Below are 25227 nucleotides of genomic sequence, written 5' to 3'. Positions count from 1 at the left end.
CCTAAATTTGTTTGGGAACAATAAATTGTCCTATAATATAACAATGAATATTGGAGTACAGAATACAATTTATTGCACTTTACTAACATTGCAAAAACATGTACTAATTTTTAATATTCAAACTGAAAACTGCAGAAGCAACGGTTTTCATTTGCAATACTGATCTGGATATTGGCTGGTTCTAGATTAAGTACGATTTGGATTAACACTAGAAATTACTTACTCTCTTGAAAGTTTGATACAGTTAAAAGTCACCAATAACGTCAAAAAAAAAAGTATATCTTAGTTTAACCAGAATACTGAGCTGATTAACAGCTCTCGTAGGGCTGGTCCGAAGGATTAGATTTTTATTTACGTGGCTAGGAACCAATTGGCCGCATAGCAATTGGACCTACAGCTTATTGTGGGATCCGAACCACATTATATCGAGAAATGAATTTCCATCACCAGAAATATATTCCTCTGATTCCGCGTTGGCCGAGCCGAGAATCGAACTTCGGACCACCGGATTGGTAGCCGAACGCGAAAACCACTCGTCCAACAAGGAACTACCAATAACGTCAAACCTGATACAGTGCGAAGATCCATCATTTACCTGAGATCAGTGAAGCTTTCTACCAGCGGGATGGTGCCCATCGTCCAATCACAGCAGAGAGCAGATGGCATGAGGAGGAGTCCCGCATTGACGCTCAACAGGTAATTGTAAGTCAGCTGTCGCGTTGGAGAGGTGGCCACGCTGGCTGGATTGTCAAATCTGGTAAGAAAAAGAGAACAAATATTCAAGTCATCACATCACACGAAAATTCTATAGCAGAGCACAAAAATTTCAGTCATCATATTAAAAGAAATTTCTATTCTTGATTGGGGTATTTATTGTAAAAAGGAACCACATTGCTGTCACAGGATTCTGTTGAATTGTCCTGTGATTAATGGTGTTCTGTCTGCACTGTTAACAAGTGCGAAATTAATGTCACAGAAATGAAAAGACATTTTAGTATTTTTCAAAACTATTATCTTACAGTCGCCTACCAGACATTTTTAACAATTTATACAGCTGATGCTGATTGCTTTTAAACCTCATCTCCTGACACAGTCGTACGAATAACTGAAGAAAGACATATATTTACACAACAATTAAGCCTTGCAAAGAAACCTCAAATACAGGAACCTTTGGCACGTGGCTTTGCAAATTTACTGCTACAATTCACTGCTGATCATTTTCATTACTCGAAATTCATACGTTTATTTAACTGCATTTCACAGCCCGGTATATTAACTCCAGTGTTCTGTAGAGTTCTCTCATACGTCTACATCTTGAATTCTTTGATGCATGAAAAGTACTTCAAAAAACATTAAAAGAAATATAAAACCCTCCATGTAATTGTAAATGCATTTAGAATAAATGAACAAAATGTCCCCAGTAATTCCATTTTACTGAATTTGACGATGAAGAATGAGTTATAGGGAAGGATAACCTAACTATTTATGCAAAGTAAAGCTTTTGTTTGTTACTCAAAAGACCTTGAGTTAACACCAAAAACTAAAAGCGATCAATAGTGGACACAAAGGCGTTCAACTAATTGAAAGACAATTACATAACTTACAGAAACAGAATTTCGGCGAAGCAAAATAATATATCAACGAATTCTGGGAAGACCGCATTTTACGTTATACTCTACTTTTGATTGAAAAATGTCACAAACAACGAAATTATCTATTCCAATACTTTCAGCACCGCAGAGAAAAAGGTCAGGTAGTAAATGAAGGAATGAACGTCAAAGCTGCTTGAATGTTGCGGATTATTCATCCGGCTCACCTTTTTATCTAGAAAAAACAATCGACATGCTCCACAATTCTTATTTTTTTGTTCTAAAGCTGTTGGAGTGATGCTCCTTATGAACAACGTGAATACAGAGACTACAGAACTTTGATTCCTGACAGCTAATAATTTTGAACTGAATTATATAAAGAATTTAGGCCAAAGGCCAAGCACTCGGACCTGTGAGGTCACTCAGCGCTGAAACGGAAATTGACAGTAAAAGGCTTGAAAGGTTTAACAGGAGGAAAACCTCGCAGTTGCACTATGAATCAATTGTTAGGAGAGGGTGGAAAGTAAGATGGAAGGAAGAGGAAAATGAAAAAAGGTACAATATAATGAACGAAAAGGGTTGCAGCTATGGGCGGAAGGCACGCTGCATAGAACCTTGAGTAATGCCAATAATTTAATCTTCATGCAGATTGAATCACCTCTGTTGCTTTTTAAGTGGTCGGTGAGACATCCAAGATACCACATCCTATTCCTGTCCACTCATTGAGATCAAAATACCTACGTTCTCAAATCTCAGGAGGTGCCAGAGCGTCTGTACACTGGCCTTCTACAGCACTGGGTAAAGAGTGCCTCTGCCTGAGGGTTCAGTTATAAAATGCACTTTCCTCTTGTTAAAGCATTGTCTTATATATATATTATATATATATATATATATATATATATATATATATATATATATATATATATATATATATATTCAAAATGTGCGTTCAAGTTAATTATAAAAGTTGAACGGTGGACTATCACAGAATCTCTTTCCATGAACTAATTTTTCTTCCTTGTGTCCTCTTGCTTCTTCCAAATTTCAAATTCATCTTGAATCTCACAGCTGATCCGCGTGAAATGCAGTGGCTAACCCACATAATGATCTTTTCTGATTTTCAGGATAATAGTCACTTCACCTCACACGATGGGAGGGGAGAGAATGCAAGAGCTGGAGTACCTTCCTTTTTCATCGCCGTGAGACACGACTTAGAATTACGGGGAAACACAGAACGATTAAACTCAAGGGCACTAAAGCAACTTTGCTTTGTTCTCAAGATTTGTTAATTATTCTACCGTCATTATCTAAGAAAATACGCAGGACTTTATCTTGAATTCTATCTGTAAGTTTTACATAAATCTGTAACCTTCATGTTCTCGTTCTACTGTTTCAGCAAGTTTCTAATTAATACCACATACTTCTTGATCATCTAAGACCTTTTGAGGCATGGTTTATATAAGGGTTTTAACGGACTGCGAACACTTATTATTATAACTTTACTCTTGTAAAATAATTATACCAAGGTAAGCTTCTCTGCTTACTTCATATACTTTTGCATGTAGCAAATATGGTCATTAGAAAACAAGTATACAAATCATTTTTTATAAGTAATAATGGCGGCAAATGTTTCATTTTCAGCTGTTCATTAACATTTATTAAACTAAGTAGCTTCATAACCAAAAAAATAAAGCATATAAAAGATTGGCAATCCCTATAAAACTTACAGCTATGTTGGGTATTGAGGAAGTTACGACAGAGATATAACCTACCTTGTAAAGACAGGGAGCTGGGCACCCATGACATGCACCCGTGCCAGCATAAGGCCTAAGGTAGTTGCTACAAGCACAAATATTCTGGGCGCCATGTCCGCTAGCCAAGGAGGGACACAGCCTTTGCCAGAGACTACACCTTCACCGAACTGAACAAGCTCCCAACCGCGCACCTGTGCAGACAAAGAGACTTGAATAAGTAAACATGGCTACACTGCCTATTTCACCGTCAATCAACCAATAATTTCACCCGTTCATCCTTTCATGTTTATTTATGTTGGTATTGATTACAATGAAGACATTTTTTTTAAAAGGGCACAAAGAGATTTACAAAGTATATGGTTTTGCAAAATCATTGCTTAGGTTTATTTATATGACATTCAGAAGAGCTCAATAAAGTTTTTGAAAAGGGAAGAAATGTGAATATGGAAAATACTGAAGATTTTTTTTTTTTATGTTGATAGTGATTTAAATAACAGCATTTTTTTTCTCAAAAGAGCACAAAGAGGTTTTCAAAATATATGCTTTTACAAATTCTTTGTTTAGGTTTATTTATATGACATTCAGTAGAGATAAATGAGACTCAAAAACCTTCCTCAAAGGGAAGAAATGTGTATAAGGAAAATACTGAAGAATTCTGAATCTTCTAATGTAACCTTCATAGAAAACATTGGAATGAATTCCTTGTAAATAGCAAAAACATGAAACAATAAAAGCTTCCAGTTTGTAAAACTGCAATATTTTCTACTTAAGATAAAATATCACACTAGAATTGAACAGCAGTAGTAAAGAACACGAACAAAACCTTTAAAAAACCAATAACGTAATTTGGAATGATTTAAAAAAAACATTTTATCGTATAAAATAAGCAACTTTTACTGAATTGAAGGTCCTTTTTTGGATACTTAAAAATGGGCTAAACAAAAAGTTGGTTAAAAAGCAAGGTATCTTCTCTTTTTCCCTCATATATTAGTGTGTTCGGCTTCTTGGAATATTGATACATAATCCAGAAAAGCATCCAAGAAACAATAATTTTTCAGCATAAAAAATTAATGTAAATAAGTCACTCAGAAATGATTGTAAATATCACAAAGATAATGACCCCAAGAAATATTAGTTCTAGATAAGGACCCCCGAAAAATCTTTGGGGTCACTTTCTAGGAAAGATCCAAAATTCCTGTTTTCGGTAGTTAATTGAACTAAATTAAAAACACCTGGAAAAAAAAAATTCCCTCAACACGTCAAGAGCAGACCATTTTAGATACCTGCGTTTGAAGTTTCTCAAATATGGTGCGACAAAAACCAAATTTAAAAGATAAATAAAAAAGAAATGAAAAGCCAGAACCTCCAGTGCTTGGTATTCTTTGGTGACTTGAGATCTTTAAGTAGATAAATAAATGAAAATATCAGGTTTATCATTGATTTTAGCACTAATTGCTCTTTCTCTTTCTGAAGAGGGTGTTAGATCAATAAGCCACATAACGCTACATCCGTGACAAGGGCAGGAACATGAAAGAAGATAAAATAGTAAACCAGTTATTGCTACGTTACGTTTCGTGAATCTCAATCACATCTGCCTTATCTTAATCATTTATTTATTTTTTTAAATTTATTATTGTAGATATATCCCTGACGATCTGACTGAGAATCACAAAACTTTGGAATGAATGGTTTACTATGTCATCTGCTTCTATGAACCTGCCCTTCATCCACACGAATGTGATATTGCTTTTTTTATATATATATATATATATATATATATATATATATATATATATATATATATATATATATATATACACACACACACACATATATATATATATATAATATAAAGTTGACTGTCGGACTATGTATGTATATGTGTATGTTCGCTATAGACAGTGTAACTACGGAACCGAAACGAACCAAAGTCGGACCACATATGTAGATTTTATAAGGGATGGTTTTTAACTGGGCTCCGTTTTGATCCGGATATCCAGCCATGCTAACTTCTTTATCATTATTTGTAGAGAAAAAAAGAAGAAGAAAGCATTAGTCAGACAGAACTTTTTACGAGGATCCCAAATATGCTCTTACTTTTCTTCCGCGATGAAAATTAACGATAATAATACGGTTCAAACAATGACGGCCTACTGTTGCCAGCTAGTATATATATATATATATATATATATATATATATATATATATATATATATATATATATATATATATATATATAGATTTCAGAATGAAAAGTGTAATTAGTATGATGATGAAAGCACTACATATATCTATGCCAAAAAGAAAGCTGCAAATGTTCTAAGTGAGAGATATGAACAAACAGACTGCTTCAAGGACATTAATCTTGACTGGAAAAGCTTGCCATACATAGCCTGAATGAGACCAAGGTAACAAATTTTCTGCAACAATATATTTGGTTTTTAGAGAGTCTGTCCTGGAGAACTCTTCACAAATATTCCATGTTTACTTTAATATAATTTCAGAGATCATCTGAAGATACTTTGGAAAGGTATGTATAGCTATTTCCCAATAGAAATCGACCAAAAAATGCGTTGCTGTGTCAGGAATGTTTTCACTGTTAACATCGACAAGTCAAAGAAAACATTTCATGCTTTCTAGAAGAAATTTTGCGATGACAAAGCAATGCTTTCAAAACTGCTTTTATTCAATTTTTTAGTTCAACCCAAGGATAACCAGAGGAGAATGAAAAGCTCATTACTTTTCCTACAGTACATCTTTGTAGTCTAAAGTTTAATTGGTTGACCCCGACCTCTGCTGCCAATAAGGTGTGAATAATATTGTAACTGATGAATTTGAATAACTGGAAAGTTAGGGTAATACTTTAAACCATAGAATATCTCCATTTACGGAGATGATGGTCTGAATGTTATATGCTATAATATTTTGTTCTGCTATTCTGGAATACTGCTCTGCTTTCTGCGCGTAAGCAATCTTTGGTGAGTTTCACCTTTAAAAATAAAATTCGCATAAGTGATGGTTTACCAGTCACCTTAGGCGACATTTTTCTTTTTCATAATACATAACAATGCCAACTTCTCGATTATAACTAACATGAAACGTCCATTACTCTAATTTTGCAGCGAAATATCACAACGTCATACAGTCTGGTTCCGAAGGTCTCTCTTTATTTAGCCTGGAATAGTCATTCCGGTTGCGTCAGTAACGGCAGTGCTGTTTATAAGTTTAGGAAAGAGTGTGAGATTACTTCTAATCCTCATATGACATCTATTACAAAAATTACGAATGTGGATCATCACTACTGCTACAAACATTGTAAAAAGTTTTGCATTTCTTCACTTAATTCCCCATACTTTGAATACCAATGGTCAACTTGCAGACAATGTTGTCGAACTGGAGATGAAATCGGGTCACATTGGCGAAAAGAAGTCCAAATGTGTCACCTGTGGCAATGCACTTCATTCCTTCAGCAGACTCTGATTAAGGAAATTCACGAATAATGCAAGTAATAATGGTATTTAATAAAAAAAGAGGTCTCCAAGATTTTATATATATATATATTCATATAGTTGCGTATATATCAATCAAATGTCAGCCACGTGTTGCAACGCTCACTATGGCATCTTTTTGGCTGATTTCGCTCTCCTATATTTTAAATACGTACATAAACACACATTTACATATACATACATACATATATATTATGTTTCTCTCTCTCTCTCTCTCTCTCTCTCTCTCGCTCTCTCTCTCTCTATCTCTCCTCTCTCTCTCTCTCTCTCTATATATATATATATAATAGATATATATATATATATATATATATAATATATATATATAAGATATAGCTATATATCTATATATATAATATATATATATATATAATAAATTATAAATATAATATTATATATAATTATTATATATAATTAATATATATACTATATATATATTATATATATATATATATATATATATATATATATATATATATATATATATATATATATAGTATATTATATTTATACATATAATATTATATTATTATATATATTTATATATTATATATATTATTATATATTAAATATAAATAATATATTATATATTATAATATATATATTATCATATAGGCATAATATATTATTAATATACTATATATATATATATATATAAGTAAAATAAAATATATACAATGGGGCTAATGGTAACGGGAGTCACATCCAGCAGTAGTAAAATCTCAACTCTATCTTGTACAATATGGAAGAGATGAACTTATGTTGGCGAAGCCTCCTTTCGTTTTTTCTCTCTATCTATTTTCACCCAGTCTGGACTACATTCGGACATTAGGCTGCCTGTCTCTTGGGTCCCTTTTGAAAAAAAAGAAAAAGAAAGGTCCTACCAAAAGGGACGGAGGAGAGGAAAGAGATGGAACATGGCAGCAACACCCATCCAATCCATTTCCAGAATTTGCATAATCTGGGCTAATGATAGCAGGAGAGTGAAGCCGGGAGAATGCTCTTCCGTTATCTTGGCTGCGAGAGAAGGCAAAGGCTGGGGGTGACATCGAACACTCCTCGTCTCCGAAACATTCATTCTGAAGGTCTCTCTCTCTCTCTCTCTCTCTCTCTCTCTCTCTCTCTCTCTCTCTCTCTCTCTCACGAGCACAAACTACTCTCTCATTTTTCGAACATATTTCGACTTCACAAACAATCCACTTGTCTATGGTGCATCACTATGCCGTGACCGGAGATTGACGAGTTAAAAGCCATAATAATGTGTATCTATGATACTGTATGTTTTTCAAAAATACAAAAAGGTTAAAAGACAGCGAGCCTTCGCCAGTTTGCACAATGGTCCTCTTCAGCCCTGTCCTTTAACCTTTTTGTATTTTGGAAAAACATACAGTATCAAATACATTGCGGCTTTTAACTTATCAAACAATCCACTTTCTAACATGATCTTAAACCTATGTCTTTATTTCACCTATCCTTTACATTTTCCCTTCCAGTTAAAACACTAAATACTCTCGATGGAATTCGACATCGACTGTACCAACCTGAGTAATTTTTAAAAACATTTTTGTATCTATTTTCAAATGGTGTTCATACCAGTATAGTACTCTCACCTTGTCTTATAAGATTTGTCCTTTCCGAAAAATATCTCACTTTCATATCTTCATGTTAATGTTCTTATTGTTCATCACTTATTATTATGCCGAATGAAATGTGACTATTTAGTTGATACTTCAATTATTTTAACTGAAAATTCTTCAAGTATCACCACATGACCACTTATCCAAGAGGGTTTTAGTGAAAACATAATTAACGCTTCTTAAATATATTAAAATATTCATTTCTAAGGTAATCTGAATAACAGGAGTATTTTACTAATCATAATGATATATATATATATATATATATATATATATATATATATATATATATATATATATATATATATAGTATATATATATATATATATATATATATATATATATATATATATATGCAAGAATTTGTATATATTTGAACACACAAATACATAATACATACACATATTGTATGGGAACTCGATGCTTCTGTTTTCTTTAGTTCCCCTTTGTTAAGTTTACATTGTTTGCAACAAGGAAATGGATGTTCGCACTTTCTCTTCCAGTTTGGCCAATTCGCTTGCTAACACTTCCCGTGAATAGCATCTATTTTCCTTTTCTCACGTTTTCTTTGTACTCGGTTTATTTTGCATTATACAGTTCACTTCCTGGTTTCACCGGGAAGTCAGTATTAATTCCTTTTGACTATGTTTTATTTGATCAACTTTTTGAATACCGATGCACTCTGGCGGCTGCATTTCAATTGTTGTTTTCTTTGCTTATACAGAGTGAGTGAGAGCTATGCCTTACTACTAGTATTCCTTTCGGTCGGGATGCCTGTGGGAACGCCTTTAGAAAAGCCCTTTGGAAGGCCTGTGGGAAAGCCTTTTGGAAGGCCTTCAGGAAACCTATTGGAAGGCCTGTTGAAAAGCCTTGTAGAAGGCCTTTAAGAAAGCCTTTTGGAAGGGTTTTACGAAAGCCTTTTGAAAGGCCTTTTGGAAGGCCTTTATGAAAACCTTTTGGAAAGCTTTTTGGAAGGTCTTTCAGAAATCCTTTTGGAATGGCTTTAGAAAAACCTTTTGGAAGGCCTTTAGGAAAGTCTTTTGGAAGGCTCTTGGAAGTCCTTTCGGAAGGCTTTTATGAAAACCTTTTGGAAGCCATTCATGAAAGATTTTTGGAAGGCCTTTCAGAAAGCCTTTTTTAAAACCTATTGGAAAGCTTTTTCGAGGGCCTTTAGGAAAGCCTATTGGTAGGGATTTAGGAAAGCCTTTTGGAAGGGCCTTTAGGAAAGCCTTAGGGAAAACCTTTATTTTTGACAGGGCTTTAGGAAAGCCTTTGGAATGCCTCTTGGAAGGCCACTTGGAAGGCCTTTATGAAAACCTTTTGAAAGGCCTTTCGGTAGGGGTTTAGAAAATCCTTTTGGAAAGCCATTGTGGAAAGTCTTTTGGAAAGCCTCCGTGTCTCCTATCGTTACCTGCCTGCAAATTTGCTTCTGTTCAACTTTGACAATTACGACGTCACTCGAGGCTTCCCATGGTTTTATGACCTTTCATTATGCTAACCGAAGTATGATGACGGATTTTATTTTTTGTGTCTTTTTCAACCTTTTAAATGATCTTAACATTTAAACTACTACATATTATTGATGGATAATTGTGAATGCTTCCCAGTGGGGAAATTTACAAACACTAGGCCATTTAATCTTTATTGTTGATTACTGCCTGTATTTTTTCATTTACTAGTTCTATTTAAATTTCTTGTTAATGGCATCTTTATTCCACAAAAGGTCCTGAAAACGATCTTAATATTGTTTGGAGACTCAATTTACTGTTGCAGGTAATTCTAAGATTTTTTATTATTTTCTATTTATTCCATTATAATGTTAGCTAATTTGGGAAATAAAAAGTATATTTTTGAAACTACGGGAGCTTATTTGCCTACTTTGCCTTTCAGCCAACTCCCCAGAATGATCTGCAAAGGAGAGAGGGTAGGTGTTGTTGCCAATAGCAGTTTGTTTCATTGTGTTTAAACGAGTGTCATTTGGCCTTAAAAACTCGTTTAAGATATATTATTGTTAATTGTAAATGTACAATTAAGTCAGTCATCTGTATCAATCAGGGGAGCATCAATAGCTGGATGATATTTTTAGCACAATATATATATATAATATATATATATATATATATATATATATATATATATATATATATATATACCATACACACACACAAACTACAGCTCTGAGATAAGAGGGAGGGGAGACGAGTAATGGCCTTCACCTATTCTTCCCCTTAAGCCCCTTACTCCAATGCAAGCCCTTATCGGGCCTTCACCCCAGTTCCTTACCTCTACCCCCTCCCCCGGACCCCGCATTGCTCCCCTTCTCTATTGCCTTCCCGCATAAATAGCTCTTTCTATTCCTTGACTCACATTATTATAAAAATTTATCCTTATCAATCCCTGCCACCCCACTTCGCTCTGCCGTCTCCATCGCACACACCTCTTATTTCCGCTCCGATTCTCATCATTCTCTTTATTATTTACAGGAATATGAGAGAGAGAGAGAGAGAGAGAGAGAGAGAGTGAGAGAGAGAGAGAGAGATGGGGTTCTTGCTCCTCACTCTGACGATCATGCTGGAACGAAATCTTGATAAAAATTACACAACTGCCCCACTTCTTCCCTCCCATTATTTTTAACTGGGATTCGTAATCTCTTGTGCTTTCATTACCTTGCTTTATCGCAAGCACTTCCGCTTTACATTCTCGGTGGATTTTGTCTCTGAAAGTTTTGCGAAGTGCCATCATCCGTATTTTGCGGATGTGGCCAAATATTACACTGTTCATTATAGGATGTGGTTTATACCTCAAACAGCAGAATTCTGAATCAGTGTTATATATATATATATATATATATATATATATATATATATATATATATATATATATATATATATACATATAATATGTAAACGTCAGGTGACGGACGTAGCAGATAACAGCTGTAACCGAGAACTTCAGTGCTAATCTACCATTTTCGACCAGACGAGGTCCTTGTTGAGATTGGATTTTGTTTTCCAGAATTGAAGGGATCAGGCGGGGTTATACAGCCACTTCAGAGGCCCAAGCACCGACGTTTAAATTTTTTTTCTCAACAACTGTATTTGTTTATTTACTTCTTGTTGTTTACCACTATCTGTATGTTACTCAGCTTCGCCAAATTTTTCTCTTTGTTCCCATATAAGCAATCTATACGTTTATAACGCGAATGGTAATTTATTGACCTTTCTGGTTGATCCAAGTGCAGAAGGTAACGATATCGTTTCATATTCAATTCTCTACATCTCGGGAATAACTGTCACCCAACGCGTGTTATACTGATAAGTACTTCTGTAACGATAGTATTGATATGTTACTAAATTTATGTAATGATATCATTTACAAATAAGAGGATGTTTTTGTAAATAAAAAAAAAAAAACAAAAAAAAAACTAAACTATACTACATTATTTGTATGAAAAAATTCCCAGACAGTGAGCTATAACAATTCTTAAAACTGACCAAATTGAAGAAAAGGACACTAATATTCCTTAAGTTGATTATGATCCTACCATGGGACTTCTAACTGGAAATCAGGGCCTCACCCACGCCTGGCAGATCGATTCCAGGGCTACGAAAAGAGGGCTCTCATTCCTTAAGGTTTGCTACAGACTGGCTCTTTAGTCGAGGAGCTCCCAGTGTGAATAATGTTAAATACAAATACGATCGTTTCACATACTTATTACGTATACAATCATTTAAACCTGATCATTAATGTCATATAAATGGCCTAATGCTTACATTTCTGAATTATTATATAGAGCAATTTACGAATGGACGAAAATATATCACATTGTTCTGCTTAATTATATATATTAAAAAATCACAGTAGATGCACGTGACTTCATTATATAAGCGAATACCACAGGCAGATATCCATACCGAGCGCTTTCGACTTTATGAGGCATTGTCGAGGCACAATGCCTCAATAAAGGCGAAAGCGCTTGGTAAGGATTTCTGGGTATCATTTTATTACGGCATATATATATATATATATATATATATATATATATATATATATATATATATATATATATATATATATATATATATATATATATATATATATATATATATTATATATATATATAAAGTAATAAACGTCCACACTTATGTAAGGTGTGTATTAAAAAAAACTTTACAAGACGGGAGCTTTCATCTACTTGAACAGTAGACCTCATCAGCCGTACTGATGAGGTCTACTATTCAAGTAGATGAAAGCTCCCGTCTTGTAAAGTTTTTTCACTACACAGCTTACGTAAGTGTGGACTTTTATTACTGAATGAATATATATATATATATATATATATATATATATATATGTATAACTGAATCACGAAAGTTAGGAACGTGATAAATCCATAAATAAAGATATATGCCACGAAGGAAAAATAAACGAAGGAGTATCTGAGAGACCTTTCGACGTTAAACGTTTAACGTCGAAAGGTCTCGCAGATACTCCTTCGTTTATTTTTCCTTCGTGGCATATATCTTTATATATATATATATATATATATATATATATATATATATATATATATATATATTTATATACACAACCATATCAAAGAAATAATAAGTTTCAAATACTATTAAATAATTAAATCACGGTACCCGGGAAATGACTGAACGCCAAGGGGATTTATAATTGATTAATGGTTCGTCTCCGGCAGGATTCCAATTGCTGCCTGGTTTAGAAACATCATCGGATAGACAAAGACTTTTACCATTTAGATGCCAAAGCCACTGTCAATGGTTGTTTCAAAAACCTGCCGGTGACGAAGTACTTATTCAGTTATAACACGCGTTGGGTTCCCGAGGTGCAGAGAGTTGGATATTAAACGATATTTGTATCCTAATCTTCGAGAATCTGAAAGTTGTCAAGGTGTATGTAACATAAAATCACACATACAATTATATATATATATATATATATATATAATAATATATTTATATATTTATTATTATATTTATATATATATAATATATATATCATATATATATAATATATATATATATATATATATATATAATATATATAAATATGTGTGTGTGTGTATGTGCGTGTGTGAAATAAAGGAACATTGAGTACTGGGAATGTTTCAATTAAAAACAAAAGCCCTAAAATGAAACTGTTTCCCCTTTACAGGATTCAATTCTCAGGATGAGATACAGCTCTTCAGTCCGCATAACCTGTTTCTTGGATTAAGCCATGTTTCACTCTTTACACAACATTTTCCATTGTGACCGAGGTTCTATTCACGCGGGAAGTTGTTCCTCTGTTGAAACTTTCGAGTCTCTCTCTCTCTCTCTCTCTCTCTCTCTCATATACCTTCTGAATTTCCTCATGTTGTAACCTTTTCGAAGGACTAATGGCACTTCGGTGTTCAGTAAATGTGGAACCTACTTAAGATTACTTCCTTCCTTGCAGGGAAATAATCCTTCTTCGTCTTCTTCTTCTTCTCCTGTCACTAACATGAATCTTCTCTTTGTTCTCACAACGAAATCTCTCTTCTCCTCCTTCTCCTCCTCCTCCTCCTCTTTCCCTCTGTCTTTCAGTCCAGACAAAGGTATATCAGAGGTAAAAAGCCATTCCGTATTTTGCACAGGGTTACTGCAACACAAATCTCTTTCAGTGTGTGCGTGTGTGTGTGTACTTCTCCCACCACATTTCCTCGCGGGTTTTAATGAAATCAGGTTCCTACCTGTCACTCCATTCCCTTATTTTCTCTGCTGTCTCTTCCTTTCCTTTCCTTCGTTGGTTCATTTATCATGAGGACAATAAGTCCTGGCTTTTACTTTCCGTCCTTGCGTTGTTCGTCTCAAAGACGAAGCCATGACTAGAGAGAAGGGAACCCAGTAACTTCATCTCATTATACGGTTTGCGCGGATATATATTATGAATTCCAATTTCAGAACCTATTTATTTATTATATCAAATATTTCACGGCTTTATTAGGTTACTACGTAACTTAGTTCATGAATAGCCTTAAAAAAAAGACAGCGACACAAAAAGAAATGGCATGCATTTGTCGCAAAAGGTCACGGATAACAATGAGAGACAGATTACTACTATAAGGTGCTCAGTAATTGCTCAGTCTGAAAATGAATGACAGAAAGTTTTAGGAGCCTTGGGAGCCGCTAAGACCAAGGTTTTGCGTCCAATGATTACAAAACATTTTTCCTGTTTAGGCATCTCGATTAAAAGATTACAACCTGACCTCAGCCAAACTATAGGTGATGACTGGTTATAATCATAGGTAAGACAAAATTAACGATGAAGGTACCTTCGAATATGGAATCACAAAAAAAAATAAAAAATAAAAAATTTGTAATGTCATAACATGCTATTTTACTCTGAATAACAACGTTGACGGATAAATATATGAGGATGACGATGACAGTGGCACCTACGTTAGCACTGAATACATCAAATTAAAAGATTCGTTCTTCAAATTTCTTATTTCCAAAAAAAGTCTGGCATGGCCGTCGATCGGAAAGGTGTGAAGAGGAAAATACCCTCACGACATCTCCCACAATCATCTTCCCTCAAAGGAACCTACACTGGCACTGAGATTATTCTATCGCTTCGTTTTCATTTTATTCTAATCATATAGATCGTTTCGTGGGACTATATTGGCACTATTTTGCAACTTCCGAAACAAGTGTCAAGTGTTCCCCTGACAGATACGTAAACGCGTCACACTCAAGTTTACTTATTCTCGATTATCAGCTTCGAAAACAGAAAGCAAAACGGCTTGGAAAACGTGGAAATCTAATTGTTCCGGGTGAGTGGCGATCCACCACATCCAGAAACTCCAACTCTGAAATATTTCTCCTACCTCATAAGACCGCGCGCAACAGTAATGCATTTAATCGATGATCATTTATTCAAAACACAAGCTATGCCTACCTAATACTTCACCATTATTCTCTCTCTCTCCATCTCTCTCATAATGCTCTATACCTCTAACTTCTTTTTTCATATGCACCTGTGCGGTGTGCCGTAAGTGGTTTAATAGCTCCCACAAGGCCACACCAATGTGTTGCACTATAACGAAAGTATTTGTACATGAACATTCAGACTTTAATTTGCGCCACTTCGGATTACTTTAATCTCCCGAGAGCACCAGGGCAGCTTTCCTGAATCACTTACGGCAAGGTTGAAGGAATTACCCAATACTAAGTAAATACTTTGGGGAAGAAGAAAGCAAACGCATTACCACTGGCACAGTTGCGAAAGGATTGCCCTTATTATTCTTACTGCTATAGTTAACCTTAAGTCTACACTTGGTCTGGATTAATGAAAAACAAAGGTAGTAAATTTATTTATTCATGCTGGTAAGAACCCCCTTATTTTTCTAAACTACCTCATAATCCCGAGGAGATGATATTCGTTTATTCTACACAGAGACTAATAAATTTGTTGTCTCGTTACACAATTTATTAATCCGGATGCTACTTCTCTTCTAGATATGAGATGATAAAGTTTATGATTGATATTACTATAGTTTAAAGTGCCATAAACTGTTCTGTGTACTTACATTAGTACTTCTCATGGTATAATAAAACCCTTCCCACACCTTAGTAAGAAACAAAATATTAAATAATAAATAAAATCTTACGAAAACCTGCTGCTTCTTTAAACTATGTAAACATATATGACGAACATCATCATTGTTCCAGTTCCCGAGTACTAAGGTTATCACACAATCACACACTTATAAAACATTGAACACAATATTCAAATTCATTAACAAATCTGACAGATGTTCGTCGATAAAATACCCAGCCTGTAACCCAGGTACTGCAACTGTGAGTAGGCTAACCCCCACCACAGAAACACAACCACAGTTCAATAAATTACGTTCCATCTCTTTTCGCACTCGTTCTACTTGGTTTAGTGATCCTTCAATTCTCTTTTCACACTCGTTCTACTTGGTTTAGTGATCCTTCAATTCTCTTTTCACACTCGTTCTACTTGGTTTAGTGATCCTTCAATTCTCTTTTCACACTCGTTCTACTTGGTTTAGTGATCCTTCAATTCTCTTTTCACACTCGTTCTACTTGGTCTAGTGATCCTTCAATTCTCTTTTCACACTCGTTCTACTTGGTTTAGTGATCCTTCAATTTATTTGGTCTGAAGTCTCACGAAGCACCAGTGGGAAAAAATTATTTGGCATTAGTTTCTTGAAGTACCACTGAGAACAAATGCGTTTATACGGTTATTTTAGGCTGAAATTCTTTTAAAACAACGATGAAGGATGACTCTTGGATATACTACATATCGTTAGACAACTTCCCTACTTTCTGATGTCTTTCTTATACAGAGTACTATCAAAAAGAATTTCTAATTGACAAGTTACCCGTTAGACTGCTTACTAAGATCCCGGATGGTTCGATTGCTTACTAAGATTCCGGATGGTTTGACTGCTTACTAAGATTATGGATGGTTCGACTGCTTCCTATGATTCCGGATGGTTCGATTGCTTCTTAAGATTCCAGATGGTTCGACTACTTACTAAGATTAAAGATGGTTCGACTGCTTCCTATGATTCCGCATGGTTCAACTGCTTACTAAGACTCTGGATGGTTCGACTGCTTCCTAAGACTTCGGATGGTTCGACTGCTTTCCAAGATTCCGGATGGTTCGACTGCTTCCTATGATTCCAGATGGTTCGACTACTTACTAAGATTACAGATGGTTCACTGCTTTCAAGATGATGGTTCGAACGCTTAAGGATTCGGATGGTTTTGATGCTTACTAAGACTCGGATGGTTCGACTTGCTTACTAAGATTCCAGGAGTTCGACTTTGCTTCTATGATTCCAGATGGTTCGACTGCTTACTAAGACTGGATGGTTCGACTGCTTACTAAGATTCCAGATGGTTTGACTGCTTACTAAGACTGGATGGTTCGACTGCTTACTAAGACTGGATGGTTCGACTGCTTCCTATGATTCCGGATGGTTTGACTGCTTCCTAAGACTCCGGATGGTTCGACTGCTTACTAAGACTGGATGGTTCGACTGCTTACTAAGATTCCAGATGGTTCGGCTGCTGCCTATGATTCCGGATGGTTCGACTGCTTACTAAGACTCCAGATGGTTCGACTGCTTCCTAAGACTAAGGATGGTTCGACTGCTTCCCAAGATTCTGGATGGTTCGATTGCTTCCTAAGATTCCAGATGGTTCGACTACTTACTAAGATTACAGATGGTTCGACTGCTTCCTATGATTCCGGATGGTTCGACTGCTTACTAAGACTGGGGATGGTTCGACTGCTTCCTAAAACTCCGGATGGTTCGACTGCTTCCCAAGATTCTGGATGGTTCGACTGCTTACTAAGACTCTGGATGGTTCGACTGCTTCCTAAGACTAAGGATGGTTCGATGGTTCCAAGATCGGGATGGTTCGATGTTCCAAGATTTCATGGATGGTTCGACTAACTACTTACTAAGATTACGATTGGTTCGACTGTTCCTATATTCCGATGGTTCGACTGGGCTTACTAAGAATGGGGATGGTTCGGACTGCTTCCTTAAAACTCCGGGATGGTTTCGGACGCTCCCAAAGATTACTGGATGGTTAGGACTTGCCTTACTAAGACTCTGGATTGGTTCGCGGGCTTGAATTCCCTGGATAGAAGGACTCCCACGATGGTTCGACTGCTTCCCAAGATTCTGGATGGTTCGACTGCTTCCTATGATTCCGGATGGTTTGACTGCTTCCTAAGACTCCGGATGGTTCGACTGCTTACTAAGACTCCGGATGGTTCGACTGCTTCCTAAGACTAAGGATGGTTTGACTGCTTCCCAAGATTCTGGATGGTTTGACTGCTTCCTAAGACTCCGGATGGTTCGACTGCTTACTAAGATTCCGGATGGTTCGGCTGCTTCCTATGATTCTGGATTGTTCGACTGCTTACTAAGACTCCGGATGGTTCAACTGCTTCCTAAGACTAAGGATGGTTTGACTGCTTCCCAAGATTCTGGATGGTTCGACTGCTTCCTAAGATTCCAGATGGTTCGACTACTTACAAAGATTACAAATGGTTCGACTGCTTCCTATGATTCCGGATGGTTCGACTGCTTCCTATAATTCCAGATGGTTCGACTGCTTACTAAGACTCCGGATGGTTCGACTGCTTACTAAGATACCGGATGGTTTGGCTGCTTCCTATGATTCCGGATGGTTCGACTGCTTCCCAAGATTCCAGATGGTCCGACTACTTACTAAGATTACAGATGGTTCGACTGCTTCCTATGATTCTGGATGGTTCGACTGCTTACTAAGACTAAGGATGGTTCGACTGCTTCCCAAGATTCTGGATGGTTCGACTGCTTCCTATGATTCCAGATGGTTCGACTACTTACTAAGATTACAAATGGTTCGACTGCTTCCTACTTCCTAAGATTTCAGATGGTTCGACTGTTTACTAAGATTACGATTGGTTCGACTGCTTCCTATGATTCCGGATGGTTCAACTCGTTACTAAGACTCCGGATGGTTCGACTGCTTCCTAAGACTCCGGATGGTTCGACTGCTTACTAAGATTACAAATGGTTCGACTGCTTCCTATGATTCCGGATGGTTCGACTGCTTACTAAGACTCCGGATGGTTCGACTGCTTACTAAGATTCCGGATGGTTTGGCTGTTTCCTATGATTCCGTATGGTTTTTCGACTGCTTGGATTCCTTAAGATTGCCCATGCTATGGTTCGACTACTTACTTGTATTTAACCAGATGGTTCGACTTGTCTTCCTATGATTCCGGATGGTTTCGACCTGCTTACTAAGACTAATGGATGGGTTTCGACTGATTCCATAAGACTCCGGATTATTGCAACTTGCTTCCCAAGGATTCCCTGGATGGTTATCGACTGCTTTTTCCTAATGATTCCAGATGGTTCGACTACTTACTAAAGATTACAAATGGTTTTGACTGCTTCCTAACTTCCTATATTTCAGATGGTTCAGACTGTTTACTCAGGTTACTATTGGTTTCGACTGCTTCCTAATGATTTGCCGGATGGGTTCAACTGGCTTTTTTACTAGAAAAACTTTTTCCCGATGGTTCCTGCTTCCTAAGACTCCGATGGTTCCGCTGCTTGGGTAACGGACTCCGGGGGATTGTTCGAACTGCTTACCTAAGACTCCCGGATGGTTTCGTACTGCTTCCTAAGACTCCGGATGGTTTTCGACTGCTTCCTAAAACTATCCGGAATGGTTCAACTGGGCCTTCTAAGATTCCGGATTGGTTCGACTGCTTCCTCAAGACTTCCCTGGATGGTTTCGTCGCTTCCTAAGATTACATTGGTTCGGCTTGCCTTCCTAAGATTCCAAATTTGGTTCCGAACTTGGCTTCCTATGAGTTCCGGTAGGGTTCGACTTGCCTTACTAAGATACGATTGGTTCCGGACTGGATTTCCGTAAGATTCCAGGATGGTTCGACTTGTTTACTAAAGATTAGATTGGTTTCGCCTGTACTAAGATTACTATTGGTTCGAACTGCTTCCTAAGATTCCAAATGGTTCGACTGCTTCCTATGATTCCGGATGGTTCGACTGCTTACTAAGATTACGATTGGTTCGACTGCTTCCTAAGATTCCAGATGGTTCGACTGTTTACTAAGATTACGATTGGTTCGACTGCTTCCTAAGATTCCAGGATGGTTCGACTGCTTACTAAGATTACGATTGGTTCGAAACCTGGCTTCAACTTAAGATTTCCAGATGGTTCGACTGTTTTACTAAGATTACGATTGGTTCGGAACTGCTTCCTAAGATTCCGGATGCTTCCGACGGCTTACTAAGATTACCGATGGTTTCGACTGGCTCCTTAAGATTTCCAGATTGGCGTCGAACTGGTTTACTAATATTACGATTGGTTCACGTTCCGACTGCTTCCTAGATTCCAGATTGGTTCCGACTAAACTAAGATTACGATTGGTTCGACTGCTTCCTAAGATTCCAGATGGTTCGACTGTTTACTAAGATTACGATTGGTTCGACTGCTTCCTATGATTCCGGATGATTCGACTGCTTCCTAAGATTCCAGATGGTTCAATTGCTTCTTAAGATTCCCTAGATGGTTCGACTGCTTCCTTCGATTCCGGATGGTTCGACTACTTCCTAAGATTCCAGATGGTTAGACTGCTTCCTAAAATTCCGGAATGTTCGTATGCTTCCTAAGATTCCGGACGGTTCAACTGCTTCCTAAGATTCCAGATGGTTAGACTGCTTCCTAAGATTCCGGAATGTTCGTATGCTTCCTAAGATTCCGGATGGTTCGACTGCTTCCTATGATTTCGGATGGTTCGACTGCTTCCTAAGATTCCAGATGGTTAGACTGCTTCCTATGATTTCGGATGGTTCGACTGCTTCCTAAGATTCTGGATGCAGTCATTAAGCTTTTCAGATAAGTTGGTATTTATCATTCTATCACAACGTCAACGTAACATAATTGGTAGTATACCTATAGGGTAAATGTTTACCTTTTTATGTGCGAAAAGGGTGCGCCATGAGATCTGGAGAGAATTGATGTTTTTCGTTAAGTTACAGTAATAACCATTACATTTAATAATCTCAAGTCTCTAACACAGCAATTATTTGAATCAAATCCACTAGAAAAAATAGAGAGATTTATCAGGTTCCCCTTCCACGGATCGCCTTTAGTAGGCGACAGACTCTTTTACTGTCCTCACAATACAAGTTATTCGCAGCGATTGTATATACCACCATTGCCAGAAGACTTAATAGTCCTCCGCTTATGTCGTTCTTTCATTGGCTGGTCTTGTCAGTATTATGAAAGAAATGAGATTCGATCACTTTATAATTAGAAAAATAATAACCTGGTATCTGTTTGGCTCTACCTATCCGCCGATCTGCACTTCTTGTTACAACAAAATGCCTAAATATAATCTGAGAGATATGTCTTTTCTAAGGGAAAGATTATGATTGTTATAATCATAATCTTACCCCTAGAAAACCATCCCTAGGCTTATAAGCCCGGTACAAAGTATCTCCTTTTAAATGTGAATGAAAACCCGCAAACGGCAAAGTCAAAGGAAAACTATACTGGAAGAGAACAAAAGGAGCGGACGAACAGTTTCAGGTGAGACCAGGGCCGAAAGGACGGGAAAGAACCGTTAGTCATTCCTTCTGTGCGTCGCAAATGGCACACAGTACTCTGCTGTAACCGCCTGTGGAGGTAAAAGGGAAGAAACAGCAGACGTATGCATTGACGACATTCTTGATGAAATACTCATTCGAGAGTATGAAGTCGCTGGTCAAGTTGGGAGAATGGAGGAGAAAATTTTCTTTGGCTGGATGAACAGTTCGCAAACTTTGGAAGGGAGACTAAGCGAAAATTTCCAAACGATCTCGATTGGCAATGTGATAAACTCCTCGGAGTGGAAGCAAACCAGAGAATAAGTCTAATGTTAAAGGTGAATGGTGCATACACTGCCCAGTAGCATAAGTCTTGTGTTCCCGTTACTGTAAATCTGCAAAGCAGTCTTCCCGGGAGTAATATGGATAATTGATGCTCACTGCTTGAGGCTGCAATGCCTCCTTAATTCACCAAGCTCCCGTGACTTGATATTCCATTATTCTTAGCCGTTATTTATCCACTTTCTTTCATTTGCATGCTATAATTTTCCTCTGCGTTACACCACACTTCTCTTAGTTCTCTTTTCTCTTCTGACATGGGGATATTTCATTCTGTAGAAACGTGCATTCCAATGTCCTTTTTCACTTTTCTCTCAATAGAACAGAGTGCAAATGAATGAACAAGGCATAAGGCTTAATGCGAGCGCAAAGCAATAACACAGGAGCACATATACAACAAATATATATATATATATATATATATATATATATATTATATATATACATACACACCCATACACACACACACACACACACACACACACATATATATATATATATATATATATATATATATATATATATACATATAATTATATACATGAAATGAATTTGATCACATCATCGTGATTCATGTACAAGCATTAAGGAATTTTTTAGTTGATGAGAAATTCGTCGGCTCATGGACTCGAACCCCGGAAACCAAGAATTGAGGACGTACAATGGCGCGCTTTAACCCACAGGATGATCAAGAGAGGTATAAGTTGATGTCAACTCTTCTTCTTTCCCACCGTTACCCCTACATTAAGAGGCCGGTTGCCTGATGTGCCTTCTCCACTGCCTTCTATCAAAGGCATCATCCTCCATCAAACTTCTTCTCTCCATATCTTCCTTCACTTTATCTCGCCATCTAATCCTCTGTCTCCTTCTCGATCTTCTTCCTCTAACAGGTTCCTCCCAAGACGTCTTCACTCTCTCCTCGTCATCCATCCTCAACAGATGCCCATACCATCCTCAATCGCGACTCTCTGATCACCTCTGTAATCTTTGCTAAGCCTGCCCTTCTATTTATTTCTTCATTTTCCATTCTCTCAAGCAGCGATATAAGTTGATGCCAACTCCCACCTACAAATTCCTGTCGAGCTCAGGTATTCGTTATTGGAATCGATATCAACCCACCTTGGCCATGACAGCCTTGTAATGCGTTTGTCGCACGTAGCCATATTGATACCGACTCTAATAACGAGTACTTGTGCTCGACAGGGATTTGTAAGTGGGAGCCGGCACCAAATTATACCTCTCTTGATAGTTATGTGGGTTAAAGCGAATCACTATACGTCCTGAATTCTTGGTTTCTGTGGTTCGAGTCCATGAGCCGACGAATTTCTTATCAGCTAAAAAATTTCCTTCGGTTAACATATCACTATTTGAACGTTGCAACCATATATTTCGAGCACTGGAGCACAGAAGGAAGTGCTCGAAATATATGGTTGGGACGTTCAAATAGTGTTTTATGGGCCTTTTATCTTTATATATATAATATATATATAATATATATATATATATATATATATATATATTGGGTTTGCTACGTTTCGGCATAGCCCATTTGGCGCTGCCGTTTCGGCGTCAGAAAACTAATAGCACTATTCGGCGTAGCCGTTTAGGCGTCAGATTGTTTCGACGTCTTTGTTCGATTAATTTTTCTAGAAATGCAACACGTCCTTTCTGGACTTTATTCAGAAAAATAAAACATTAAAAATTTTTATATTAATTCAGAAATCACTCTTGCTCGTTGCATCAAAAATAAAAAGGTATCCATCATGAATCACTTTGCTTCTTCCACGTTTTGTTAAAATATCTCCTTCCATTTCGTACAATAGGGCTTAGACGACTGAAAATTCTAAAGCTACCAAAAAGTAAATGTAAAAAAAAAAAAAAAAAAATTGTTCAATTGTTAAACAATTGTTAAAATGAGAGCTAATTGCGCTATAACGACGAAGTATCTATTTGATGGCTAAATGTCGTTTACAGCGACAAAGTAGTCATTTGACGCCTAACAGTCTCTCCGCCGAAAATTTCTATATGCCAAATCGGCTACGCCGAATTGGCCAAGCCGAAACAGCGACGCCAAAACGGGCTACAAAAAAGTTCTCATCCCATATTATATAGTATGTGTGTAATGTACATAATATATTTCAAACTCAAACTATTTCCCCAAATATAAGAGGTTCCCGAGAAAAGAAAAATAAGCTAGTCACAGTCACATTGACACTTTAAATACTCAATCTTGGGTGAATCTATTTTGCTAATAACTTCCACAAAAAAACGCAAATCGCCCATTTCTCCTTTCACCTTGTATGCACTCTCTGCCTCACTGGATGCTGACACCTATGTTTTTTTTCCTAACCTTCTTCTCTCGCCAAATTCCGTCTCTAGTTTCAGCAGTTATTCGTCACTATTCCTAACGAGCACTGTTATACTTGTTAATATAAATCATTCCACGCTCCAGTCACTACTCATCTTTTTATCTGAGAATTAGCATAACTTTCACACGCTGTCAGTTACTCGCCTACGCATTCTGACTCTCGATTCAAAGCGCCCTTGAAAACTTTTTTTTTTCATATCCAATTATCTTTTATGCCAACCATCGTCAAGGGCCTCCACATTGCCTCCCTCAATCCTATTACAAGCGTTTTCTAAATCCTTCAATGCCGTAAACAAATTTTCTTTCACATTCGACATTTTCACATGACCTTGATAACAACGTCTTGATCACCACACCTTTTCTTTGTCTTAAATCTCCACTGTTATTTATATCAGCCCTTCTGCCATCTGCCCTACTTTTTCATTCAAAAACCTAGAAATAAACCCCTTTGGTATGCTAAGTAATGTTCTGTCCCTACGACTATTAAGGTCCTGAGCATTCACGTCTATTTAGACAGTTTCCAGAGGACAGGTACATGATGCAGGAAATTTGCATTATAATAGGTATGTGAGGCTACAAACAAAGTCCACACAACCATCCAGTCTTAGATACGCTGACATCAGGAATGATCATGCTGAAAGGCTTTCTTACATCACGGGAGTGCTCATTTGCAAAGCCTCTTATTGGATAATTGGAGAGCACCTGACCTATATCATTTATTCATGGAAAATGACATGCTTATCGTTTCGTTGTCATCTGAACCATAATGGAACCAATTTAGACTTTCCTACATTAATATTCATATTCTTAAGAGAAAAGTTAGGTATATCTTATTTAACCAGACCAGTGACCTGAATAACAGCTCCCCCAAGGCTGGCCCGAAGGAT

General features: G+C 36.8%; 1 protein-coding gene across 1 annotated transcript in view; it reads right to left on the bottom strand.

The window, feature by feature from the left end:
- LOC135219716 (protein O-mannosyl-transferase Tmtc3-like) overlaps nucleotides 1-25227 on the bottom strand; it is a 533724-nt gene that overhangs the window by 68651 nt on the left and 439846 nt on the right. The window contains exons 6-7 of the mRNA XM_064256711.1: nucleotides 3362-3534; nucleotides 596-754 (exon numbers count right to left, since the gene is read on the bottom strand). Coding sequence (XP_064112781.1) covers nucleotides 596-754; nucleotides 3362-3534 — 332 coding nt within the window. The remainder of the gene's footprint in view (nucleotides 1-595; nucleotides 755-3361; nucleotides 3535-25227) is intronic.

Source organism: Macrobrachium nipponense, chromosome 20 (assembly GCF_015104395.2).
Source record: "Macrobrachium nipponense isolate FS-2020 chromosome 20, ASM1510439v2, whole genome shotgun sequence".
NCBI classification, from domain to species: domain Eukaryota; kingdom Metazoa; phylum Arthropoda; class Malacostraca; order Decapoda; family Palaemonidae; genus Macrobrachium; species Macrobrachium nipponense.
This window is presented reverse-complemented; position numbering and strand designations above follow the sequence as displayed.